This window comes from Budorcas taxicolor, chromosome 11 (assembly GCF_023091745.1).
Source record: "Budorcas taxicolor isolate Tak-1 chromosome 11, Takin1.1, whole genome shotgun sequence".
NCBI classification, from domain to species: Eukaryota; Metazoa; Chordata; class Mammalia; order Artiodactyla; family Bovidae; genus Budorcas; species Budorcas taxicolor.
Genome location: NC_068920.1, coordinates 122,925,100 through 122,952,123, shown reverse-complemented (window position 1 = coordinate 122,952,123; position 27,024 = coordinate 122,925,100). Strand labels below are relative to the sequence as shown.

At 50.3% G+C, this 27,024-nt stretch overlaps 1 protein-coding gene across 3 annotated transcripts; it reads right to left on the bottom strand.

Annotated features, from left to right (window-relative positions):
• Positions 1 to 32: 32 nt before the first annotated feature.
• Positions 33 to 26,597, bottom strand: CEP68 (centrosomal protein 68). 3 transcript variants are annotated; one of them, XM_052649015.1, is made up of 8 exons: positions 26,475 to 26,597; positions 19,254 to 19,338; positions 15,199 to 15,594; positions 12,098 to 13,600; positions 10,600 to 10,722; positions 7,837 to 7,933; positions 4,021 to 4,193; positions 33 to 3,113 (listed from the first exon to the last, which is right to left on the bottom strand). In XM_052649015.1, exons 3-8 carry the CDS (start codon positions 15,550 to 15,552, stop codon positions 3,090 to 3,092), a joined length of 2,274 nt encoding a protein of 757 aa, XP_052504975.1. In that variant the 5' UTR covers positions 15,553 to 15,594; positions 19,254 to 19,338; positions 26,475 to 26,597; the 3' UTR covers positions 33 to 3,089. The 3 variants fall into 3 exon arrangements, with proteins under 3 accessions (XP_052504975.1, XP_052504977.1, XP_052504976.1); XM_052649017.1 differs by lacking the exon at positions 15,199 to 15,594; XM_052649016.1 differs by lacking the exons at positions 33 to 3,113; positions 4,021 to 4,193 and adding an exon at positions 5,245 to 5,378.
• Positions 26,598 to 27,024: the final 427 nt, after the last annotated feature.

The window sequence follows — 27,024 nt, the reverse complement described above, 5'->3', positions numbered from 1 at the left end:
GTTTACTTTGTATTATAGATGTGCTTGTTGGGTCTATTCATCTTCACATAAGGCAACTGAAAAACTCCTCAAGCTACCAATAGTCAATTTGGGTGAAATTTTTTTAAATGCTTCAAAAGGTTTTTTTTTGCCTTATCAATGCAGTACAAACAAATAATTTAGAAACATTTTTAAAGTAGATGATACAAATTTCAGACAATGTAATGCTCTTTTGTTTTACACAGCAAGTTGTTCAAACTGTCAGCTTTTTCTTGGTGAGTTAGCAAAAAAATTATGTGAATTTGAGGTGTAAGCATATTTACATATTTATTTTTGAAAATTCTAGTGTTGTTTTCCTTGTGGTAGTCAAAGACTGGGACAAGATGTTTCAGCATGCTTCACTACTCTCTTAATAAATGCAGTTTGGGGGGAAAATACTCCCATTCCTACCCCCCATTTTCAAGTACAAATATTTCAAGCTACATTATGGGCTTTTAATAATCCATTCACTCAGTAAAGGGAATTATCGCTTGCTGTATTTTGTAAGTGGTTGCTATGAATTAGCTCCCATGTTCTAAACCTAAGCAGTCAGTCTCTGGAAATCCTTGCAGAATGATGGCCATTCTGGTCTAAGCAATGACTTTTTTTGACTTTGGACCAAAATTAACTTTAGCATGTCTATTGTCACTGCAGCATGTTTCACATCTGCCCTTCTTTGTGTTCCCATTTAAGCTTCAAAATAGCATTGTACTGACATGGTCTATTTGCAGATGAGCTTAAGCCATGGAGCTGCAACGAGAACCCAGGTTTTGAAACTGCCAGTCTAGCTCCCAGTACTGCCACTTTCCTGTGGACTTAAGTTCTGCTACTTTAAGGGACTACTAGGGAATTATACTACAGGTAAACTTGGGGTTTTGTAACTACATGATGAGCCACTGTGAGCCACTGCTGTCCTTAAGGCTCATGTGTACCACAGAGCACTGGCCAGCTGGGCTGCTAGAAGCAAACCTGGCCGTGTTTGCTCACGAAATGCTGCTGGCAGCATCTGCCTAGTCAGAAACGACTTCCACTTGAGTTTTAAGGGAGGTCTTAAACCTATAGCACTGCCGAAGATACCATTAATAGCTGTGCTGATACTCTTCAGTGATATTCATGAGTAGGTCCAGAGTAGGCAAAGGAAGTGAACAAAAATATCTTTAGATCATCACTTTGTAAAAGGAACAGTTTTTTTACAAAATAGGGTACTCTGAAATAAAATAGTCTGTGAAAATTTCCATCGGCTGAAGCTAATTATTAGATCGAATGGCACTTCCAGCATTCAACTACTGTAAAATACCATTGGTCACTTTGAAGATGACAACCCTATAGAAACAATTTTTTTGCTAACTAGTTAAGGCATTTTCATGCCTAGCAAAATGTCAGTAAATAAATGGGTTTAACTCCCAAGGGCTTATCCTGTAACACACTCACTGGAAAGGCATGTACCAATTTATAGTCACATCAAGAGAAGGTGAAATAAGAACAGAGGCTTTTAGATATGCCTTCTTTACCAATTAAGGCCTTTAAGACTATTTTACATATATAATAATTGCTAGGAAGGTGTTTTGTCTTTTTAAATCTATGTCCAGAACCAAGATTAAAACTGAGACAGCAGAATCAAAATTATGCCTTTAAGCATTTTGATAAATACTAGAATGGCAGAGGCATTTGAAATACTCCTTTATATAACTGTTACTGAATTTTATAGTTTCCCTTTAGAATTAAAATCTTTAAACATTAAAACTTATTAACAGTTTATTTTCCAGTTTAAACTCTTGAGGATTTTGGTTCAGAGATGGATGAGATGGTGTTAAGTTGCTCAGCTTTAAGTTCTAAACTTCTCTTAAAGAGGGTAATTTTCTATTTAGTATTTTATTCTGAGGGATATCAGAAGACTGCTTTATGAGAGTAACTGTTCCAATGTTACCTGCTCTGGGTTCAGGTGATTTGTCCATTTCTTTATAAATGAAAGTTATCTTCCTTTCTTAAGCACCCTCCATCAAGTGAGAATCTATAGAGTTTGAGAAAGGATTTTGACTTTTGTGAAGTGTTTACCACATATTTAAGTGCGGAGAACCCTTTCCTCAGGTCGTAGCTTACTGGAATACAAGTAAACAGGGAAAGTGCTTTCCTCCTTCCGTGTACATTCACAGCCCAATAAAACATTTTTAAAGCACTTGTTTTTTGCAGAATGTGTGGTTACCAGCAATGGCCAATCATTTTACTTTAAAAAGCTACAGAGCTGGCTTTAAATGGTTGCTCCTTGGTCCCCCCGCCCAGGGTATTCACATGTCAGCTCCCAAAGCAACAAAGAATTCCCTTTTCCCCTCACCATGAACAGCCTTAACTTCTATAGCTATTTAACCAGGCTGTGTGAGCCTATCCATGCCCTTCTGACTCTTCACAGGGAGGAGTGGAGGATGCCTCCTCCTGGAGGTACCCTGAAGGCAGGTCATTAGTGGGCTCAATGGCAGCTTCTTAAGCCCCTATCACATTCTCCTTTAAAATGTTAGGCAGGCAGATGGAGCCCTGAGCACTTAAGATGATAAAAGGTATCTTAGCAGCTCAAAATAATTTGCAGAGGTTCTATTTGTTTAAAACTTCCTATTAATTTGGAGAGAGTGAGTGTCTTCTACATTCTTCAAAGAGTGATTTATAAGCTTAGTCGTCTCTTGGATCCTCTTGTATGTCTGAGAATACCAAGTACTGGGTACCTTCTTTCTCATACCAGCTTTCTTTAAATGATCTCAGTACATGGACTAGTTTAGGAGTTCCATCTCCTCTTTTTAACTGGACGGAGGGAGAGGAAATCCTGTAAGCCTCCTTCGCATTATTTTATCAACAACTGCAAAGCTACATGCTCTTAGTAGAGAAGCACCAAAGGAAAACCTTAACTGGAAAGAACTCATTTAAATAAAAACAGTAACTCAACAGCCCTTACTTTCAGGGAAGAGAAAGGCATTTTAAAGCTAGCACATTAGAGTCACATTTCCCCCTTGGTTTCAATATTAAATGGCTCTCACAAGGACTTCCGAAAGTTTCCCAATAGCCACATTTTGACTGACAGATTATTACATCTCATCCAGAGAAGATGCCTAAAGAGAAAGAGAAGCATCTGTTACAGGCAGAATGCTGCAGAGGAAGAAGTGACATGGCAATCATCTGCATTCATTTTAGAATTAAAATGACTATCTAGATTTATTTAATGCAAATACAGGGACTCCCTGGCTCCTGACATACCTGGATTTACCCCTTACCTTCTTTTATCTACAGTGAATTCTCTCCCAGGAAATCTGAGTTAAACGCCAGATTTCGGCTGTAGAAGTTTCAGAAGCAGCGTGCTCGTGGCGGCATGTGGTAGCCCCACAGTGGGCAGCAGTCCCTCTTTGCTCCCAGCTTCTGTTGCTATCTGTGACAACTCCAAGGCCTGGTGCTCCCATCTATCCATCCCCTGGCCCTTTTTTGGAGCGGAATGGTGTGTGACGCTTACAGAGAGCGTTTTCAGGAAAAGAAGGTGTGGGGAGTTGTAACTCAGGATCCCTGTGGCTACCTGGCACTGTCAGGAGCTGCTTACAGATGGAGCACCACCCAAGCTGGGTGGGAAGAGCCTACAGGATAGAGGCAGCCTGTACCAGAGAAGCACATGTGCAGACCTAAGAAAGTTGGTACAGGTAAATTCCAGTTGTTTCCATGGGTGGGGAGGGGTGGCACGTCGGCCATTTAAGATGGAAGCACAGAGCACCCTAGTCCTCAGCAGGCACAAGGCTGAAAGTGAGCAACGGAACGTGCCGCTTCCATCGTCACAGAAAGCGCCCCCCGCCCCACTTCCTGGCAATGGCAGCTCAGTTCCAGGGGCTTCTCCCAGCCTCTCATTTGTTTCAGTAGCTTTTCTAATTGAAGAAGCTTCTAAGAAACAGCCAACTATTCCAGCAGAAACTCTGTTCCAGAATCAGGCACTGGAGTCTGAGGACAAATTTTCTCCTCTGGGGTTGCTCTACTTACCAGGCTAATCCCCTTCACACCGGCGCTCCTGTGTGCCGTTGGCGTGCTGTCGGGGGTGAGGTTGCAGCCGGCCAGTGTGTCTAGGGAGGCCAAGATGGTGTCGTACAGGTGATCCGCGTGTCTCTCCAGCGCGCTGGGCTGCCTAGAGATCCTGCCCAGGACATCCTTTAACACTAACAAATGAGTTTTAAAGCAGTAAGGGCAAAGAGACAACACAAGCGTACCTTCAAGGAACATACCAGGGTGTAGCAGAAAGCAGGAACATGGCCGGTTTCACAATGTCCACTTAAAAAAAAATACTCCCCTGGACTGAACTGCACTGCGGAATCTATGTTGTTAACTTGTGATTGATGCTGAATTGTTTCACTGGCTCCACTCTGTGGAGTTACACAATTCACAAAAATGCACGAGACATGGTTGTCTGATGACTGGTATTATCTGACTTTTAGAGATAAGACCCCTGGCTCACACCCAGATCCTGTGGGGCTGAAGCCTGAAATGAAAACAGCAGGCCACCATGAGGACTCTGGGTCCTGCTGCCAGATCCTGTCAGCTTCTGTTGGCTGTGGGACTGTCATTTAGCACATATATGGGTGATGTGGTAACGTAACATGGGATCGCTTGTGAACCCTTTTTGGTGGGTCCTAAATAGACTTCAAGAGAAAATTACCTCAAAGCAGGCTAAGACAAGATGGTTCATGAGGCCAAGATTCCAACCTCTATAGCCCAAGTATTTGAGGAAGGGAGGGGCCAGGTTCAGAGTGCATCACACACAGCAGGCTTTTCTTTTAAAAACTTCAACTTCCTTTGTTAAACACAAAGGCTGCTTTTGCTTCCTGTGCCTTTTATCAGCTGTGTTCACCCTCTCCCTAATTTCCTGCCACAGCTGCAACATCTGTGAGCAGAGGAAGGGAAAGGGGAAGCTGTGTTCTCTGCAGAGGATGCTGACGGATGGGTGGAAGGAGGAACAGGCTGTGGAGGTCAGCCCCTAGGGAAGCCACAGCGGTGCAGCAGCATCAGGGCAAAGTGCCAACCTGACACCTGAGAACGGCCAGCAGGGCAGGCTGAGGAGCACAGCCAGGGCACGGCACAGCTCACCTGTAAGGGCGAGGGGTGGTTCTCTCCTCCAAGTTCACCAGTCATGTGAACAGTCCTGTGTGGGGTCAGTGGAATTCAGGGGGCCTTTGTTTTTTGAACTTTTATTTTAAAATGTTAGAACATTTGGTTGGGGCCAAACAAAAGGAGAGCTGGAACAGTGATGAAATTCTCTTTCCCAGTTGAGACTTCGATGTTTTCACTGAATACATGCATACAGGGGCCTGGTTCAGCTCGATGTCAATAGGTTCTAGTCGTCTGATCTAGGATAATGAGGAGTTAGGGCGTAAGGCAGGACTGTTACTTCATGCACCAAGGTGACCAGGTCAAAATGTAGTGAAAACTTGCCAGATGACCAAAGGAAAACCCGTTAGCTGGAGGCTGAGATGAACACATTTGGAAGGAATTAACTTGATTGACCTGTCCCTCAGGTTTTGCCTATGGCTGAGAATGAAAGCGGGCTCTGAGGAAGTTTGTGGGGACTGGGGTGTCCATGCTCGGGCTCCACTGACTCTGACAGCGTGATCTGGAGGGAAGAGTTGTGCGCCTAGCTGAAGACCCTGTGGATGTCTAGGGGAACCTGTGATTTTCACAGAACAGCCAAGTTCCTTATTAGTCCAAGCAGAGAACTGGGAGGGGCATGGTGTCCATCTGAATGAGTCTGGATACAGATCTGAAAACCACAAAATATCCCAAAGCATCTTTTTTTTTTTTTTGGCCATGCACAGCTTGTGGGATATTAGTTCCCCAATCAGAGATTGAACCTGGGCATACAGCAGTGAGCACGCCAGCTCTTCCCCTCTGGACCACCAGAGAGTTCCCTAAAAAAAGTCTCTTATTTAGGCAGTAAAATACCTCTAGACTCCTTTGGAGAGAAGAGCAAAGTGGGACATCATTACCAATTAAGTACTGAGAAGTATTACTGTCGATTTTTAAATGAAGGTCCAAGAACAACCTGTAGCTTTTAAGAAGCCCACTGTTAACATGTGGCCTCCAGGAAACTTCCTGGCACTGAGGTCTTTATGCTGCTGTGTGTGGAGGTGCAGGAGCCTGAGTCGGGAATCAGCACACAGGGACTGGAGCCCAGCGGCCCCATGCAGATCCACCGCTCTGTGAAGTGAGTATCAACTATTCACCTCATGGGGCTGTGATGAAATGGAAAAAATGTCAATGGCTTTGGCATGGTGTCTGGCACATAGTACTCAAGACAGTGCTGGTATAACAAGTGGCAAAGGAGCTTGGCATACCAAATTTCTGCCCCAATAAAAATTTTAAAACTCTTAATGCAAGAGCACAGTGGATGAGCCAAAGCAAAGGTGTCCCAAGGGCAAGGGACTGCTGTGGGCTCACGTGACTGACAATGGGTAAGTCATGCCTGCTGAAACCCTTCAGTGGCTCCCCCCAGCAAAACCCCTCTGCCACGCTCAGTTTTCAGTCCTGGTTGTTTCTTCCTTCCCAGGGGATATCTGGCAGTGTCTGGAGATGTCTGGGGTTGTCAAAACCGAGGTGGTGTACTACTGGCGTTTAATGGGCAGAGGCCGGGGATGCTGATAAACACGGTGCAGCAACAGGACAGCTGTCCTCACGGCAAAGCATCACATGGCCCAGCGTGTCAGCAGTGCTCAGGCTGGGGCACTGCGCCACCTCCCTACCACACACCACCCACCACTGCTGGTCAGAAAAGCGCCACCTCTTCCCTTCTCAGGTCAGTGGATCCTGCCCACTTTTGTTTACACTGTTTTGCTTCCAGTGGAAATCCCATTTCACTCCGAAACTGAGGCAAAAGATAGATGGGCTTTTTCAGCACTTGCTTGCTCAGTCTTACAGAAACATAGGGACTGCTTTGAGGGGCCCCTCAATTCCTTGCTTCACCTTAGCATTCTCCTGTCATATTCATCCTATCATACCTGCCCCTAGCAAGGGCAAGGCCAGCTGTAAACACCTGCACCCTGAGATGCACTCTGAGTCTGATTTTCACACCTTTCTAATCTGGGAATCCATCCTGCGAAAGGGGCTCAAGCTTAGTTTGTGTACCACCGTCCACCTGTCCCCTTCTCATCAGTTCACTTCTTCCGTCAGTCTTCCCAAAGAACAGATCGACTGCTCTCAGGTCCTGGAACAAATCCTCCCCCAAAGCAGATAACCAGAGAGGGGTTCAGCCTGCAGGGCAAAAGGAAGGGAGCCCTGCAGGCTCCCCACTGTGTCCTTGGCTCCCCTAAGCTAAGGGGAGCTGGTCTAAAGCCAGCATGCCCCCCAAGGACTCCACCAAAGAGAGGCAGAAGCTTAAAGGCAGCTCAGTTCTTGGGACTTCCCTGGTGGTCCAGTGGCTGGGACTCCGTGCTCTCAATACAGGGGCCTTGGCTTGATCCCTGTCAGGGGACTAGATCCCACATGCAGCAGCAAGGTTCGCACACTGCAGCTAAAGCTCCTGCATGCTGCTAAGACCGAGCACAGCCAAATACATATTAAAGAAAAACAAGTGCATCTTTCTTGCAGGCTCAGTGCCTGACTTCTCACACCCGCAGGGCTGTGACTGCCTCATCACGTGTTTGTGGGGCCGTGAAGATGCGAGAAGCTGGCAGTCGACTGTGGGAATCAAAGGCAACGGGTGTGGACACGAGGGATTCTTGTACTACAGGCTCCGCCTGGTGACAAAGTGGGTCCCGGACTTGCACTGAGAGGTATTAAGCACCGGCTAAATTAAAAACCCAAGCATCTCACCTGGGGTATTATCCAGTAGGCTCTGAAGCAGGATCTCCCCTTTCTGTAAGACATTCTCCGTCAGGGACTGGTGTTCATCTATATCTTTCTTAAATTGCTTATAGCATAACAGAAAAAAACAGGAAGAAGCTTCATTACTACCATTTCACGAAAGTCATTAACAAGGATCTTTTGTTTGGTAGCTGGACTCCCCTTTAACCCGCCCAGTCTTCAGGATTCCCCAGGTAAACTGTGCCGTAGTTTAACCTCATCTTCTTTGAGCCCAAAGCAAACCCAGAGTGAATCCTTTTTTTCTGTTTACAATTTGACAAAAGCAGAGTTTTCTTTTCCCTGGCAGAACCTGGCTCCTGAACAGCCTGGAGGCAGGGATTCCTGTGTGGGCTACACCTCACAGGGTCCCCTTTAAGCTCACGGGCCTGTTGAGATGGTCTTCCATTCTAGTGGACCCGCAGAGCCAAAGAGGCGCCTTCAGTGTGGCCACAGGCAGCTGCAGCCTGCCCCACGTCCTCCCTGTCCCGCTCTCTGTGGACTTGAGGCCGTGGGACGGCGTCAGGGAAGCTGTGAGTCTCTTGAGCAGCTAATTTCTTTTCCCCTTACAGTACCAAGCCTTGTAGCCGTTTCTGGTTTTTCCTTCAGCTGCTAAGATGTAAAGTCACATCCATGACCAGCTTCAGCACAGGGTGCAGTTCACATTCTGAAGCTGCAGTTTTACTTCTGGATTTACTATATCCCTGTCTTGTTTTTGTTTGCCCTAATTACCTGTACTTATGATTTTCTTCTTTAGTACTCTGCAGTTTATATGCTGCCACGAACCCACTGTGTTAAGACAAAATACACAAGACAGGGTCACAAGTGAAACGTGTGAACCAACGTACACGTGCTTATGTCTGGTATCTAAGTAGGCTCCAGGTAGCTCAGTGGGCGTGAGCCAGGCACCATTCTGTGTGCAGCAGTGCTGAGAGTGAGGCCCCACTTGGTGACACAGCTGTGTGGATGACACAAGCAGGCTAGGCTTCGCTAACCGGCAGTGACTCCCAGCTCAGCTCTCAGCCCTACCCACAAAGCAAGACAGGTGCATGTGACTGGCCTGGCAGCGGAGACACGCAGAGGACAGGAGGAGGGATAAAGTGGCGGAACAGAGCTGCTGTGAGACACCTGTTTTGAGGGGAGTGGGGCGGGGGCCCTCTGGAACGGCCACCCCAGTAGGTCCAAACTCCAAGCAGTGCCCTCTCCCCACGGTGGTGCTGCCCTGGGCCTCTTGGGGGCAGGCCGTCACGCTCAGCCTTCCTCTCCTCTCTCAAGCGTGCTCTGGGAAAGGAACTCTGGCAACCACCCTCCACGCAGCAGGAAGCAGCATTCCCACGAGGGTAGAGCAGCTGGCCCACCCAGGCAAGGCTTTGCCCCTCAATTTTAGTTGGCTCCAAGTTGGAAAACAAAGGGTCCCCCCTTGCCTGGGTGTGGAAGGAGCTCTGAGTTGGGTGGTGTGGCCCTGGCTTGGTCACAAGTAAATCACACTCCTATTCAAAGAACTGTCCCAGAAAACTGGACTAAAGCACAAGTTCAGGCCACAAACACTACCCCTGCTCCTCCAGCAGAGGCGACAGAAAGACTTGGTCAACCAGACAGACGCGCTGTAAGCCAGCAGGTGGCTCAGTTGATGTGAATATCAGTATCAACTGATACTTTATCATCCAATTCAGAACACTTCTGAGAATGAAGAGGGCCTACTGATAATTATGCCAGAACAGCACAAAATGTCACAAAATACACCCGTTACAAAATTAACCAAGACCCACAAAAAGATCGTTAAAATAACAAAATCTAAAAAGAGGTAACCCCTACACCCCCCCGCCAATACCTTGAGAAGCAAACTGGGTCATATTTTGGTTTAAATACCATCAAAATGCCTTGTGTGTATTCTGGAGTCAGTGCAATTCAGCTCAAATCCTAAAAATACCAGTCAGGGCTGTCCAACAGTCTTCTCCGATGATGGAAATGTTCTAAAGGCTCTATTCAATATGGTAGCCACCAGACAAATGTGATGACCAAACACTCGGAATGTGGCCAGAACTGAAAAACCTAACCTTTTAATTTTACTTAATTTCAATAGTCTTGTGATTTCCTAACAATGCAGATCTCTGCCTATCAATCCCTGAGAATTTGGAAAGAGAGTCAGTTGTGTCCAACTCTTTGTGACCCCATGGACTGTAGTTCATGAAATTCTCCAGGTCAGAATACTAGAGTGGGTAGCCTTTCCCTTCTCCAGGGGATCTTGCCAACCCAGGGATCAAACCCAGGTCTTCCACATTGCAGGCGGATTCTTTACCAGCTGAGCCGCAAGGGAAGTCCAAGAATACTGGAGTGGGTAGCCTAGCCCTTCTCCAAGGAATCTCCCCGACCCAGGAATTGAGCCGGAGTCTCCTACATTGCAGGCAGATTCTTTACCAACTGAGCTATCAGGGAAGCCTGAGACATTTGGAAAATCACACTGCAAACAATCCTGAAGTATTCTGGATTGAAGATAGATAAAATGCACTTTCTTCAAGCTCTACTTGGTCTGGGAAGTAACTCATACATGTTAGTTTTTCAGCATTGAGGATTTGAAAAGAATTAGATTTCCAGTAAGCTCTCCAATTAGATTTCAGGTAAAAGTCAATGGATCGTGACATACTGTGCATCAGTCATTTGAACTTTTACCTTCTAATCAAGTAATTTACTACCACTCTAGTGAGTGAACAGTCAGAAACCAGGACCACTTATTACCCGGTAAAGCTGCAGAGAAGACTTGAGGCCTGTAAGGCTGGATCTGGGTGCAGTGAGGTGGTCAGTAGTGTCTGCAACGTTATACAGCCAGTGGATCAGCTCTTCCAGCTGACAACAAAATGTCTGTGTAGACAAATAAATCGTGTGTCACCCATGGAACCGCAGGCTACATTTTCACAGGCTAAAAATATCTGGGGGATCCCAGGCTACAGGTTGCACCTTTCCAGAGCATTCCCCACCAAGCAGTTGTCTCCTCTCTGTTCCCGGTCTGTCCCCACCCCGTGACTCCAGACTTCAGCCAGGGCAACATGGAGGGCTCACCTTGGCTCTGTGTCCCCTCAGTCTGTGAAGGGACAGCCCTGTGTGCAGGGACAGAGGAGGGCACGCGAAGGGAGAGGGTGGCGGGGAAAGAGCAGCCCAGAAGGGACCTGCCTGACACAGAGATCAGTTCCTCGGTCAGCACTGTACTGACTATAGAACTGCTCCTGGGGAAGATGTGGACATAGGATATGGGACCGTGACCAAGACTGACCTGATCCTACACCTGAGAACAACTGAACTGAAGCTGCTTGTCCCTGTGCGGCTCCTACGCGCCCAGGGAGCCGGGCCCCAGACTCCTGCCAGCCACTCACCAGGGGCTGTGAGCCCAGGCCTGTACCCCACAGTTTCGCTCTTCCACATGCTAACACCTGTACCACCTGCTCCACGGTACAAATAAAGTCCACACGACACCACGGGGCAGGTTAAAGCCCTCCTTGAGCGCTAGAAAATGTCTGTGATGTCACTCCTGGGGACACAGCCCTCGGCTGGCTGCCCTGCTGCCCTGTGGACACATTTCTGGGCGCTCAGGCAGGAGGCAGGCCCTGGGCTCTCCCAGTGAGTGGACAGCTGCACACCTGAACATCCTTATGTGAGGGACTGTGCAAGGTCCGTGACATGGAATATTTCATTTAACCCACACAAAGACCAAAGAGGCAAAGCTCCACATCCTACCAACAAGCAAACTGAAGAGATGGAGCCAGGAGAGTTGGCGCTGACAGCCCCATTCCATGCAGTATTAGCTCCACCTCCTGACATTCTCACGGTCCACAAGAGTCTAACAAGTCTAGGCAATAGTGTACCGGACACTCTCAAATCTGCAGGTACAGCCTTTTATCAAATTAAAGCTCTGGGAAGTCTTTTGGCCAAGAAAACACTTTTATTGAGCCTCTCCTTCCTGAAGGCATCTGAGCACAGAGGGCCTCTTGATCCTCAAGGTCAAGCAGCCTGGGGAGTGGTTAGCAGCACAGGCTCTACCCTCACTGACCATGCAGGCGCAGATTACCTAACATCTCATTGCCTTTTCCTCCAGCAGTGACAAGAGCACGCCCGTAGTCATCAGGACGGCACAGAAGGCGCAGTACAGTGCCTGGCACCTAAGTGCTCAGTGTTACCAAGCTTCACTACGAGGTCAGTGGACAGGGGAAGAAGGCAACACTGCCAAAGACACCGAGTTTACCTGCACGCACTGCACGAGGGACTCTCTTCCCTGCTCTCCGCCCTTCCTGGGAGGCTGCCCTTCAGCATCTGGATCCAACACTGCCGACCAGGAGGTTCTCACTGGTCCAGAGGAGACCCCCAGGGCCTGGCCGCTCACCAGGCTGCCCTCCCCGGCAGAGCGCCTTGCATGGATGACGGAGCGTAGCAAACAGTGCTTCTGGTCCTCAGCGCTCCAGGACCCTCTGAGGGTAGCCCCGGAGGGAAGCTGGCTTTGACTGGAGTCTGACGGGAGGGAAGCTGGCCCATCACTGTCCGACACATCCAGGGAGTTCTGCCCTTCAGCAGCATCCGTGGACAGGGGCACCAAGGTGGGAATGGAGCCCAGATACGAAACCAAGCTAGAAACCTGTGTCAGCCGAGTGGGTAGGGCCAGATACTCGTCGTCACTTTCCACCTCCTCTTGGGGTTTCCATCCAGACTCCGTGCAGGTGAGGCGCCCGAGGCCCTGGCTGGTCCCCTTCTCCCTCTCCAGCCTGGGTGAGGACCACCCTCTGTCCCTTGTCCTCAGGTGTGGAGAACCCAGCTCAAGGTGCCTGCCCACAGGTGGCCAGTCCCTCAGGTTCCTCCGGGCTGGCTCTCTGCTCACCCAAGGAGTGGTCCTACCGCCTGGGGCTCTGGGGGTAGAGGCAAAGGGGCTGCAAGATGCTAACCCCACACCACCCTGCTTCTGGGGTACTCCAGAGGGCCCCCGCTTAAGGCTTGGCTCTCTGGGCCCAGAGAACGGCAGGGCAGCAGCCTCGGCTGGTGGGCAACTGTGGGAGACGTTAGTGGGTGACTTGAGGGTGCTCGCCGGGGAGACAGAGAAGCTATCCAGGTCTATGCCCGAGTCCTGCAGGACGGGCTCAGCCAGCACGTGGCTATCGAGCTGCTTCGGGAGCCGGGGCCCGGGCCTGAGAGGATAGGTGTAGTCCAGCAGGTCTTCGTACTCTTTGTTCGGGTTCCAGAGTGGGGAGTGGCGGTCTGGGGAGGGAGGCAGGGAATCGGGCAGCACACAGGCCCAGTACTCGGCCTGGAAGGAGAGGCGTCTCCTGCCCAGCCCGGGGGCATCCCCCGCTGAGGACACAGGCTGGGGCAACCACTGGAGCTGAGGCCCAGGGCCTACCACCGAGGGCGCTGACGGCGGGACAGCCAGCTCCAGGGAGGAGGAGACTTTGGCGAGGCAGCCACTCTGAGGCTCTGCCTTTTCCTGGTGACCCTGGAGACTGCTGCCTGGGGAGGAGGCGGACACACTGCAACTGGAAGACGGTGGCGCGGGCGTCCCTGGGCTCACAGCCGACCTCCACCTCGACGGGCACGGGAAGCCCGAGATGGGAGACTGTGGGCAGAGGTCTGGCACCTGCGGGGACTCCACAGGGGACGGGTCATCTTCGGTGTCAGCATCGTGTCCTGAGTAAACAGCAGCAGCTCTGGGAATGGCACGAGCCCGAGGCAGCACCTCCGGGACAGGAAGCCTGGTCTCCATCTACAGTGACAAGCGGGAAGGAAAAGGTCAAACAGGCGAGCCAGACTTCTCTCTTCGGGGACAACTCGGGTGGTTTTGGGGACCCAGATGACCCGGAGGAAAGTTCTTGAAAAGAGCCTGCTACCTGTGCGAGAGTCAGACACAGCGAGGGTGCGGCTGGAGATGGAGACGAGGGAAGCAGACAGTCCTTCCGGAGCTGATCCCCCCAACCCCCACCGCCGTTCTTCCCCAGTTCTTCCTGCACAGATGCCTCCTTCGGGAGCGAGCAGAACTCAAATAGCTCTGTCGTGCTGAAGCTGGAACACACTGCCTAACCTCTGAGAAGCGCGCCCTGGGCAAGCAGGACCTCAGTAATTCTGCTGCTGACAGGACACACATCCGAACCTGGGAGTCAGGCGGCCCACCAGGCCCCACCCGGCTCGACTCACACCCAGCGGTGACTCAACAGTGGCAAAATGAGTCATTCACCCCAGCCTCCTCACTCAGACTTTTAATCAGCTCCGTGAAGAGACCACCCTCAGGGAGGCAGGATGGCACTAGAGGTTAGGGTGTGGGCTTTGGAACCAGACAGCCCTGAGGCCACCCCCTAGCTGCCAGCTCCCAGACTCACTTCTCTCACTTCTGAGCCTCACTTCCCTCACCTGCAAAGCGGGCTTGGTGGCCGCCTCCTCAGGCTATGCGGATTAAATGAGCTCCAGGGTGAACAATGAGAGCCCAACAAACAGCATCGCCGCCGCAAGCAGCAGACTGACGCTCACAAACAGCCCATCTCTGTTCGCTCCCTTGCCGCCCACCTCACCGAGTTTGCCTCAGGTGCCCTGAGCCTCACAGTGCCCCGGCCCCCAGCAGGTGGGCCTAGCCTCTGTCTTCTCCCAGGCAGTCATGCTTAGAACCTCCTCATGTCACAGGGCTCCGGGCAGCAGCACGTGGCAGCCAGTGCCACGATGACACGGCACAGATCAGAGCCGCCACCGTGAAAGGTCTTGGCAGGCAGACCACCACAGGCTGTCGGAGCTGGGGGGGACAGGTCGATCAGGCAACCTCCCCAACTGTCCTGAGGGCCTGCAAGATCCAGTGGTTCGCCCGAGGTCAGAGACAGGCAGGACTCCTGCTCCACATGACACCCTCTAAGCGAGGCTGCCTGTATTCAGGAGGCCCCTGAAATCCTCTTTGCCCAGAGACAGTGCTGCCAGGCCCCCAAGGGCCTAGTGGGGTACAGCCCCCAGGAGCCCATGTCCCTGGACCCTTCTTCCCATCTCCCCAAGGGCCCCAGAAAGCCTCCACCTCACCAAGTCGAACACAGGACATGGCTCCCCCACCGCAGCTCCCCTGCCTGCCCTCTGGGCAGGATGTCTTGGTCACAGCATCCCTAATCCTCAAAAGGTCACCAGTCACACTCCTGAGGAAGAGGAGATGCTGTGGACAGAGCTATCTGCTGAGCCCACCTGTCTGTGAACCTGCAGAACAGAAATCAGCACATCCAAGCTACCTGAGCTCTCCTACCTCCCCGCCTCACATGGGCGCTGGGGAAGCTGTAAGATGGTGAGACAGTGCTGGAGTGAACTCTCAAAGGACAGCTCCACTACCCTGGTGCCTACCTGGTTTCCCGCAGAGGGCAGATCACCAGTCTCCAGGCCAGCAGGAGAAGGCACGCAACTGAAAGTGGGCTTAGACCCACCAGCTGCTGGCTCCCTGCTGGCCCCGCTCGCTGGTGGCTGGCAGGCTCTGGAGGGGCCAGGGCCAACCCCACCATAGCAGGCAGGGCCAGGGAGCCCCTCGGTGCCCCCAACAGGAGAGGCGGGTCCTCCCTCAGCTTCCAGGCGTGGCGGCTGCTCCCCGAGCACAGGCCCTGCGGGGCTCAGCTCTTGCTCCCCGCGGCTCCAGCTCCCACAGGAAGGGGCCTTCGTGTCTGAGGATGCCTCCCCCTCTGCCTTTTCTGCTCCCAGGGCCATTGAGATGTCCCTGGGTGAGGGTTCTGCTGAAGCCTCAGCTCCCTACAAGATGGGAAAGGGAGAGAGAAAGATAAATTTCCTGCTTCCATGACCAGGAAACCTTTTATTTCTTAATGGTTAAGACAAATTTTTTTTGGCCAAAAGAACAAATGATGGCTACTTCTTCGAAGAAAAACAGAGGTCTGGCTTTTCCTCAGCTCCAGACCCTTCCAAAGGGGATGCAGGAGCTGTTTTCCTGTTCTCTGCTGTTATGCAGCCAGAACCCATCCTATCATACCTGCCCCCAGCAAGGGCAAGGCCAACTGTAAACACCTGCACCCCGAGATGCACCCTGAGACCCAACAGATGCCCAGGAGGGTCAACCCAAGTCCAAACCAGAGTCAAGCTTTGTGCTGTGTGCTAAGTCGCTTCAGTTGTGTCTGACTCTTTTCAACCCCCTACACCATAGTCCACCAGGCTCCTCTAGTCCATGGGGTTCTCCACGCAAGAATACTGAGGTGGGTTTCCATCCCCTCCTCCGGGGGATCTTCCCCACCCAGGAATCGAACCCACGTCTATTGTGTCTACCTGCACTGGCAGGTGGGTTCGTTACCACTAGCACTGGGAAGCCTGAGTCAAGGTTTGGTCCTGCCTAAAGTCACCCTTGCTGTCTGAGCCATAATATTAAAAAAACCTAAGAGCATGGCATCCAGTCCCATCACTTCATGGCAAACAGAAGGGGAAAATGTGGAAGCAGGGACAGATTTTCTCTTCTTGGGCTCTAAAATCAGTGCAGATGGTGACTGTAGCCATGAAACTAGAAGACAACTGCTTTTTGGCAGGAAAGCTATGACAAACCTAGATGGTGTGTAAAAAGGCAAAGACATCACTTTGCTGACGAAGGTCCACATAGTCAAGGCTACAGTCTTTCCAGCAGTCATGTATGGAATGTGAGAGCTGGACCATAAAGAGGGCAGAGCACTGAGGAATTGATGCTTCTGAACTATGGTGTTGGAGAAGACTCTTGAGAGTCCCTTGGAGAGCAAGGAGATCAAACTAGTTAATCCTAAAGGAAATCAACCCTGAATATTCATTGGAAGGGCTGATGCTGAAGCTCCAATACTTTGGCCAGCTGATGCGAACAGCTGACTCACTGGAGAACACCATGATGCTGGGAAAGACTGAAGGCCGAAGAACAGGGTGACAGAGGATGAGATGGCTGGATGGCTTCACTGATTCAATGGATATAAACTTGGGCCAACTCCAAGAGATGGGGAGGAGCAGGGAGGCCTGGTGTGCTGCAGTCCTTGGGGTTGCAAAGAGTCGGACATGACTGGGTGACTGAACACACAGGCACCTGTCCCTTTGGCCCAGCCGCACGGGACCAGGGGCCTGGCTGGGGCCCTCCCTGCGCCAGCGCTGCAGCAGCTGCCGTCACCACACCCCAGCAGCAGGCAAGAGGCTCCAGCCTGGCTCTGACTGTTCTACTTGAGGCTGTGGCTGAGCGCAGGGCTCCCACAGTGCCTGCTCTGCCGACAAAGGAGAGGCAGTCGGGAAGCCACACCCTGGGCTGTAGAGCAGGTGGGCACTTCTCATTCCAAGGATGGCCAGGTCTACAGCACCAACGGTCCTCCTGCTGACCTGGGTTGCAATTAACGGGTAACTGAGGGAAGCCGTGGAAGTCCGGGTGGATGACAATGGCAGTGGTCACAGGGCATACACGCATGTGACAACAACAGAGAAGTACACAGGCAGCAGCGAGGGGAGAACCAGGGTGAGCCCTCGGGGCGAGGGAAGGAACGACCTGGGAGCTGGATCTGAGAACAGAGCCACTGCAACAGGAGCTTCAGGGACCACAGAGGGGAACCCTGAGCCTGAGTGCGCAGGCGAGGGCTCTGCTGGGAGCCAGGGCCGGAGGAGGCTGGGATAAGGCGGGCAGGAGACCTCCAGGAGGACTAGGGAGGCAAGGGAGCGCAAGCGCCCAGGATCTGGGCAGCTGCCTGGAATGCACTGCCAACCTCAAAGCTAAAACCTGGCCAGAAACAGCCTCGTTTCCTCAGAGACAAGAAGGCACTGATGGCAACAGGAGGTGCTGGGGCAGCAGGGAAGCCTGAGCAGGTGGAGGCGGCCACAGAGGGGGCTCATCCTGCTGGGCCCTCACACCGGAAACACCACTGGTGGGGACAGCGCGCCTGGAAAACAAGTGTCCTGCCCGGCCTGGCGGACTGGCGAGGCTCCAGTCAGCAGCAAGCCAAGAGCAGAACACAGGTCATGTGCACGCTTACCACCTTCTCATGGCCATCGCGTACACAGGGACTCATCAGAAGAACGGCTGCCTTGATCCGGCTACATGTGGTTCAGATACAGAATACGCTGCTCATGCAAGTCTCCCTCCCCTCCCCCTAGAGGACACAGGGCATGTGCACAGCGCCTGCGCACAGGGGTGGGGTGGGGCGGGGGCGCCGCGAGGAGACAGAACTAGTGAAGCAAGGCACCTTACAAGGAACAAAGGAGTCCAACAGAGGAAGACGAAGCCACCAATTTTTCATATAAATCAAGCAAAAATATTTGCCACCAGATAGTCCCACAAAAAAACAGGTAGGTCTAATTAATGCTGTGTGCGTTTCTCATCTCTTGATGTATATGCAGACAAACACAAAAATTTATTTCATCTTCCCCCACTGCCCCCTTTAACACGGAAGTAGTTAACCATACAGGACGCGCTGTTCGGAATCCAGCGTCTTTTTTTAAATGAAATACCTGGGAGGTCTTTCCTTAGCAGTGCACGGCCAGCGCCTCCTGTTTTCTGCCCCCACCCAGCACTGTACTCCACTGTAAGGATGCACGCTAGCTTATTCCACCTACTGGTGGATATTTCTGTGATTTCCAACCTTTTGCTACTAATGCTGAGATGAACAAGCACGCACACACACACCACTGCACACGTACTAGCACACCCACAGTATCAAGAGTCAGAGGAAACTGCTGAGGTGAAGGGGACTCACGGGTACTTTGGGCATCTGGTACACTCCCACCTGTGGCCTGAGAGCATGCTAGTTTCCCACAGGAGGTGGGTCTTCTTATCCTAATTTCACAGAGCGGGGAAACCTTTCAGAGTCAAATCCAGGCCTGAGTGACTCCAGAACCCAAGCTCTTTATGAACCAACTGGGGAACAAGGTACAAAACAGACACACAAAGCAGAAGAGGGTTAGAGAGACTAGTAAGGGACCAAGTCCCACAGGGAAAGACCTTCTTGGAGCCACGTCCTCACCTAGTGGCTACTTAAGAAACGGCACATGAAGACAACGACCAGCAAACTGTTTTCACAATTATAGGAACAAGCTGAGCCCACCAGCTGGAAAAATTAGGGTGAAGGCTGAACCTAATCAGAGGCCCCAGTTTCTTGCTCCGTTTCTAGACATTCTCTCAATGGCCAGAGTCAGGCCATGATGGGTGGCTAATCCATATTTACTCTCCTGGTCCCCCTTCACTAAAGCATGTGGTCTTAATGATAGGGGACTGGAATAAGATGATGCTGGGGCAATAAAGGGGTACAAAGAAATGATCTCTGTCTTTTTTTAACAATGTGTTCTTGATCTGTTTTGTCTGGATTTCACTATTCAAAAAGAAGGTATCTCTTCATCCTGGGGATGAGTGGTGGGCTAGAATTAAAAGCCCCTCTAGAGATATTGCTAGGTAACTTTCAAGCATAGATACAAACCTGAACTAAGTGAACAGTGTCGCCAGAAGTCCTTCAGCAGCCAGGAGAGGTCTGAAATTCAGTGATTTTCATGGAAATGGTACTTCTGAAAAGACAGATTATAGGTGGTTATTTTCTCAGTCTGGATACATAGTCTGTTCATAATCTCACTTATTAATCTGCCTAACAAATCAAGGTGTATTTTCCCTGTGCCACACAAGCTTTTTAAAATGAGAATTAAAACAGATTTATGTGAAACGAAAAAAGTCTACCATGAGTGTTCAATCCAAATTGTACATTAAGTATTACAGAAAACAAAAAAGGGAGAAATCAACTGGGATGGGGAACACTCCTTGAAGGAATGACTGCTGAAAACATCAATCATCAGCCAAGCAAATGGATAAAGGGCTCAACTCTGTGGGAAAGTGCCAGGTGGGCATCTTAACACTGCATGACAGTCCAGCTTTCATTTCCACACAGATTCTGGATTTTACACATCCCCGTTTCTTCTCACCCCTCTGAGGGTGAGGGTGGAGAAGGGGATTCTGCTTGAATCCTTCCAGTGAGACAAGCTTCCTCCTTTCCAGAACACCAAATGGACTGCTCAGATGAAAATGTGCAATGCTGTCAGTAGCGTTGAACAATCCGCTACTCTTTGTGGGTCGTCCCTGCTCTCTGATCACACACTGTATTTACAGTGCTTTTGGAGGTCAGCAGCTCCTAGGTGGGCAGAGGCCCCAGTCAGCCGCCTTTCTAACAAGAAAGTGACAAGAAATTGGACTGAGTGACTGGAGGGCTCTGAGCACAGACAACGAAACAATGAATTCAAGCCTCCCCTCTGAGAAAGATCTGCACACACCAGTTCAGCCCTGTGCTTGGCCAAGTCAAGAGACAAGCCACTTGAGCTGCAGGATGAGAGAGCAAATCGCTAACATTCAGTCGATCATGGAGAGAGCAAAGGAATTCCAGAAAAACATCTACTTCCACTTCACTGACTACAAAAAAGCCTTTGACTGTGTGGATCACAACGAACTGTGGAAAATTCTTTAAGAGATGGGAATACTAGACCACTTACCTGCCGCCTGAGATACCTGTATGCAGGTCAAGAAACAGCAGTTACAATCAGACACGGAACAACAGACCAGTTCAAAACTGGGAAAGGAGTATGACAAGGCTGTAGATTGTCACCCTGTTTATTTAACTTATATGCAGAGTACATCATGTGAAATGCCAGGCTGGATAAATCACAGACTGGAATCAAGACTGCCGGGAGAAATATCAATAACTTCAGATATGCAGACGATACCACTATAATGGCAGAAAGTGAATGGGAATAAAGAGCCTCTTGATGAAAGTCAAAGAAGACAGTGAAAAAGCTGGTTTAAAACTCAACATTCAAAAAACTAAGATCATGGCATCCAGTCCCATCACTTCATGGCAAATAGAAAGGGAAAAAGTAGAAGCAGTGACAGACTATATTTCCTTGGGCTCCAAAGTCACTGTGGACAGTGACTGCGTTCATTAAATTAAAAGATGCTTGCTCCCTGGAAGGAAAGCTAAGACAAACCTAGACAGCATATTAAACATCAGAGACATCACTCTGCCAGCAAAGCTCTATATAAGCAAAGCTAATGGTTTCCAGGAGTCATGTATGGATGTGATAGACCATAAAGAAGGCTGAGCACCGAAGAATTGATGCTTTCCAACTGTGGTGTTGAAGAAGGCTCTTGAGAGTCCTGTGGACTGCAGGGAGATCAAATCAGTCATCCTAAAGGAAATCAACCCTCAATATTCATTGGAAGGACTGATGCTGAAGCTCCAATACTTTGGCCACCTGATGCGAGGAGCTGACTCTTTGGAAAAAGACTCTGATGCTGGGAAAGACTGAAGGCAAAAGGAGAAGCAGGTGGCAGAGGATGAGATAGTTAGATAGCATCAACTAACTTTTGAGTTAGGACATGAGTTTGGGCAAACTCCAGGAGAGGGACCACTTGGAGTTTGGTATTAGAATTCTGTCAGTTTCCAGGACCCGCAGAGACTGTACAACCTACCAGAAGAAATTACGAATGATGGAGGCTTGGCTTACTCTTGCTCTACAGTGAAGATATGCTCATATATCATGTATGGGGTCACACTAACTGGTTAAGTCTGGACATCTGACCCTTCCTGGTACTGGCCGCACACTCCTTGTGCAGGCCTGTCACAATTGCTAGGACTTCCTCCCACTCACTCCTGTCCAGGATGGAGAACAGAGAACTTGGAAGTCCGTATGTGGGTGGAAAGGGGGGGAGGTTGAAGGGGGCTGGCTCTGTTCTTAACTAAACCATTCAAATGTACAAATGCTCAACTTAAGGGGCAATCCTCCTCTGATCAGGAATTTCTAAATCACAAGCTCACAAACCATCTGATTTTACAGCAACTCTGCCCAGCAAGCCAGGTTCTCCGTGGGACCCATCTCTGTACCTGGGTGCGCAGAGGGCACCTGTGCCAGCCATGGAGGCCAGGTGCTGCCTGAGCCAGCCCTACCAGTTCAGGGGCTGAAGCCCTCAAGCTCCGAGCTGTTTCCGTAGGAGGCCATAGGTGTAAGCGGTCAATGAATGCCATGCACACACAGTGGCAGAATCAGGCCGGAGAGGCAGACAAAGAGGCTCTCCGTGCTGCCCTTTCTCTAGCAACATGAATCTTCACACAAGGAAGAAAGAGGGGGCGGTGGGGTGGACCCAGCACTGTCAGTTTTGCTGGAAGGCTTCTGGGGGAACTAGATGGATGGCAGAAAGGGGCTCAAAGGCAGAAGCCAGTCCAGGCATGGGAGGCAGTATGAAAGCAGGTGACGACGTATGTGGGGAGGCCAACAAGAGTGGCAGTCACAAGAGGCCCAGGCCGGCCTCAGAGTGGGGTGGCTGCCAGGAACGCTGTGCGGGAGGTTTGAGACTGGGAGGCCCATGGCTCAAAGCCACCCCCTTCCACCTGCTCCTTCCCTGGCTGCGCAAGCCCTGCAGCCCCTTCGGGGCCTGAGCTCCTATTACTGTGTGATTGTACGTGAAGCACATCTTACTACTGCACTATTTTTGTTGCTTTTGTTCATGACAAGAACTGGTAACATGAGAATATATAATGTCTTTTATGCAACCAGCTTAATAAAGAAGTTAAAAAAAAAATCAACCAAAACTGTGTTCTCTGTGACTGGGGCCACAGAGAACCTCACAGCAAGGCCAATCTTTTAACTTGTCACGAGAGGTCTTCAGATGGCCTTTAAGGAGATGCACTGCCACATCTACAAGGATCGTAACTGAGCTTCCAGCCACCCCTGCCCCCACCCCAAGCTCTCTGGCCTCCTTGGCAGTAGATTATTGCCAACCAACGAAGCTCAGAGTATGAGGATGATAGGGACTGAACATGTCCGTTAACTGGACCCTCTGTTCCCACCTAGGTCTTCCCTGTAGCTCAAACGGTAAAGAATCTGCCTGCAACGCCAGAGACCTGGGTTCGTTCCCTGGGTCAGGAAGATCCTCTGGAGAAGGGAATGGTAACCCACTAGAGTATTCTTACCAGGAGAATCCCATGGACAGAGGAGCCTGGTGGATATAGTTCATGGGGTTTGCAAAGAGTTGGACATCAATGAGTAACTAACACTACTCTGTTCCCACCAAAGAGCAAGGTCAAAAAAACATCTGCCCCATAACACAAATCATTCCTACTGTCTAAAGAAGCTGGCCCTGGACCACATCGCTGCAGCTCCACAGGCCACTGCTTTTACTGTACTGACAGTTTTCTGTAAGTCCATCAGGCCACATGATGTGAAGACTGATAAGAAACTTGCTGATATTCGGGAGGTGCCATTAAGAACATTTCTCTTTGGAGAAGAATTCTCAGGTCTCTGTAACAGACACTGCGATTTCACTGAGTAGCCAGTTTACTCTTTACTTTATACAGGTACTGGCAAAACTGATTTTTAAAAAATTCTCCTCTTTGCTCTTGCTGCTTGGAAGCTCAGAACCAAATCAGTAGTCTCACGCAAGTAAAATGCAGAGGCCAGAGAGGCATTCACCTTTGGTATTTTTCACCTGATCTGTCTCAATCACTTTTATTAAAAATCTTGTTACACTGAAATGATTTTGGAAAGGTTACTCAAACAATTTTTGGAATAGAGGAAGTGTTAAAAACAGAATTTTTTTATAAAAAAAGCTCTAAATCCAATATTTCATCAAATGCCAGAAAAAAACAAAGCCTGTTTACCAGTACGTCTAAAAATCAAATGAAGATCCTTATGTTAGTATCTTTCTACTCCAAGTGTTGTCCACAGAAAAGCAGTACCTGCATCACCTCAGGGTTGCTGGGAATGCAGATTCTCAGGCACCAGCACAGAGCTCTGGGATCACAATTTGCATCTTAGCAAGCTCTCCAGGTGGTTGGTAGGCACAGTAATGTTTCAGAACCACCAAGTTAGTAAGCCTGTTTCAGCATCCTGAAAGGGAAATACAACGGCTTTCCAACCATTCATCAAGTACCCACCTTACGCAAGGCAGACAAAAGTAGGAAATTTATGGTCCTTGTCCTTAAGGTCTGGAGAAGGCAATGGCACCCCACTCCAGTACTCTTGCCTGGAAAATCCCATGGACAGAGAAGCCTGGTAGGCTGCAGTCCATGGGGTCACTAAGAGTCGGACACAACTGAGGGACTTCACTTTCACTTTTCACTTTCATGTATTGGAGAAGGAAATGGCAACCCACTCCTGTTCTTGCCTGGAGAATCCCAGGGACGGGGGAGCCTTGGTGGTCCATGGGGTCGCATAGAGTCAGACACGACCGAAGTGACTTAGCAGCAGCAGCAGCAGCAGCAGCAGTCCTTAAGGTCCTTCCAACAGGACACTAGGAAAAGCTCACACCTTGTGGCAGGTTTCTTAATGGTTAATGCCAGGATGTCACAACTGGAGGGCATCTTCAGAAAGAACAGTGTTTCCTTAAAAGGATTCCAGATTCCTACAGCTACACTAAAAGCAGAGACCAGAATTCTCCTGTGATAGTTACAAGTGAGAGGAGACAGGGTCTTTGATTTGGAGATTCCGAGTAATTTAAGAAAAACTGACATGCCAAGGGGACCTACAGCTGGCAGGAAACAGACTACTGAACCTGTTTCCTGTGACCAGAAAGTGGTACAGGAAAACCTGGAAGTGAGGCAACCTCCCCCTAGGGGGTGCATCTGCCACCTCAAGGTCTAGCAAATAGATTCAGAGCTACTAGAAGACTTCTTCCAGTGTTCACAATGTTTGTGAACTTTAAAGACAGGAGGCAGTTTTTTCACGAAAACAGATTTAAGTTAAAAGGAGAGACAACATCTCAAGTCCACTTCCGTCTGAACCAACTCTTCGGTCCGCCACATCAGCTTCCCTCTCCTCTGCTTTTACATGACCATTTTCAGTAACAGACCACATGAAGGGTGCATCAAACAGTGCTGCAATGCTTGGCCAAACTGTTATCTGGCACTCCATCAATCTCCAGTGGGTGACGGTACTTTAAATGCATAAACAGGTAATCTTCCACGGAAATACGTTTACAGTGGGAGGAATAATCTGGAATGGCTTAAGGAATGTTTTTAAAATCAAGGAACAGGTAAGGACCAAAAGGCAGGCAGAACCTGAGGGTTAAATACTATACAGATGTTTAGTATTAGTGAATCTGCTCAAATATGTTTATTTTTATCCTAACAAGCGTTAACAGCTAAGGAACATTTTCCCTGTGCCAGGGAACTATGCCAAGCACTTTACGTCAATATTTTATTTAATCCTCAGAAATCATGAAGTAGGTACTACTGTCACTCCCATTTTACTGAGGAAACTGAGGCATGAAGAAGTTACCTTAACTTATCCAAAGTTAGTAACAAGGTTGAGCTAAGGAATTTGACTTGAGAGCCACAGCTCAATTGCTTTCCTCACCTGTACGAATAACTGGCCCAGCATCTTAATGGAATTAAAGTGTTTTGTCGACTTCTGGCTACACTGATTTTTTGCTTTCTTTTGGCTTCCTTCAACCACTGAGTGTCTTCTGTGCTCCAAGCGCTGTCCTAGGGGCTGGGGAAACCACAATAAAGCGTGATGTATAAAGACAGAGGCTACAAAAGGCAGACCAGAGTAAGGAGTGATTATCAGTTGAGGGGTAGGGAAAGACCTTTAAAAAGCTTTCCAGAAGAGGTGAAACCTGAGTTATTTGCTCTTTTCTGTAGCAGGAGACCCAGAACTGACTGACCCAGGTGGTGGAAGGAACAACAATGAGAAGGGATGACCTCTACCTTTTTTTTTTTTTCCCTTTTATTGAAGGATAATTGCTTTACAGAATTTTGTTACCTCAACCTCTTTTAATCAAGCCTTGTACCGTTGATTTCTTGACCCAAAACACTATGTCATGCATTTTAACAACAACCTTCACATCCTAGGTCTAGGAACGTAAGGGTTTTTATGAATGTCAACTATCTTCGGGTGCGCCCTCCCCACCCCCCTCCAGTAAACTCCCAGTGAGGTCCAAATCTGCTGTGGCACTGGCTGGTTTCCGCTCATTTTCATTACAAACAATACACCGAACCCAACCCAATAATTATAAAGGGCCTGAAACAGGTTTTGGACTTGTGCCCCTGGGCTGAGAACCATTCTAGTGATGACAGTTGGAAAGGGTGGCCTTTCCAGGCAAAACATGTGAGACGAATTGCATTTTCTCCTCGGCAGCGAGGGCCGCCGCATTCGAAGCGACCAGAAGGCATCGTTCGTCTCCATCTTAATAGCCGGAATGACCCTGAGCGGGTGAGAGAGGGTCTCTAAGGCAGCCCGGATCCAGGAGCAGCTCGAGCCCCTAACTCCCGGAGCACCTGGGCAGGGCGAGCGCGCAGGGTAATAAACAAGACACGCCCGAGGCGAGGCCGCAAAGGAGAGAGTTCTCTGAAACCCGGGCAGCAACGCGGCGCAGCTGCTTGGACAGGATGCCCGGACACGCTCGCTCCCGCGGCCAGATTTCGCCGCGCTCAGGCTTTTCCAACGACGGCCTCCCGCCTCCGCGCCCCGACTCCCGGCCGCTACCCTCATCCGCCGTTCCGCCTGCAAAATGGAGGCTCAGGCACGAGGCGCCCCCTGCCCCTTAAAGCCTCGGCGCCCTTAGAGGAAGGGGACGTAAGGCCCCGCGGCCCGCCCCCGCAGGGCGAGGGCCGGGCCGCAGCCCCCCGAACTCCGCGCCTGTGCACCAGCCGGTCGCTACCTACCGCGTCCGGAAGCCTTCGGACTCCCGGAACGAGCCGGCGGCGTCAACAGTCGCATGCGGCAGCTCCGAAGACGGAGTCCCAGGTGGTCGGTCACCGAGGCCCTCCCGCCGGCGTCCTGAACGCTTGGGGCGGGACCGAGCGCCGGTCACGCCCTCCGCTGCCCCGCCTCCGCGCCAGGGCGCCTTCGGAGAGGCGCGACCAATCCCAGCCCTCAGGCCGGAGGGTCGACCAATGCACGACCCGCTCCTGCAAGAACAGCCCACCCCTGGTACCACCTTGGCCTATGGGAAGCCGGCGCTTCTTCGGTCGGCCGTCCTTGCCTTCCGCGCTGGCGGCTCACGTTCTAGTGTCCTGGATGAAAAGGGTAGTGAGAGGGCGCGTAGTCCCCGGCCGCGAGGAACGGTGGGTGCCATCGGGCTCTCTGTTTTAGGTAGTCGGCCGCAGCCCAAGTCATGCACCCGTTCATTTCCATTCATTTTGGGCAAAGCGCCTGGCAGTGTTCCTGGCGCGCTGCTGCCAGAGAGGCGGACCCAGTCTTCGTGCGTCTGTT

Coding starts and splice junctions, on each gene's coding strand:
- CEP68 (XM_052649015.1), bottom strand. CDS start 15,552: ATGGCCCTGGGAGCAGAAAAGGCAGAGGGGGAGGCATCCTCAGACACG. Junction 10,723..12,097: donor CCCTCGTGCAGTGCGTGCAG/GTAAACTCGGTG, acceptor TTGTCTACACAG/ACATTTTGTTGTCAGCTGGA. Junction 3,114..4,020: donor GTGTGAAGGGGATTAGCCTG/GTAAGTAGAGCA, acceptor CTTTCTCTTTAG/GCATCTTCTCTGGATGAGAT.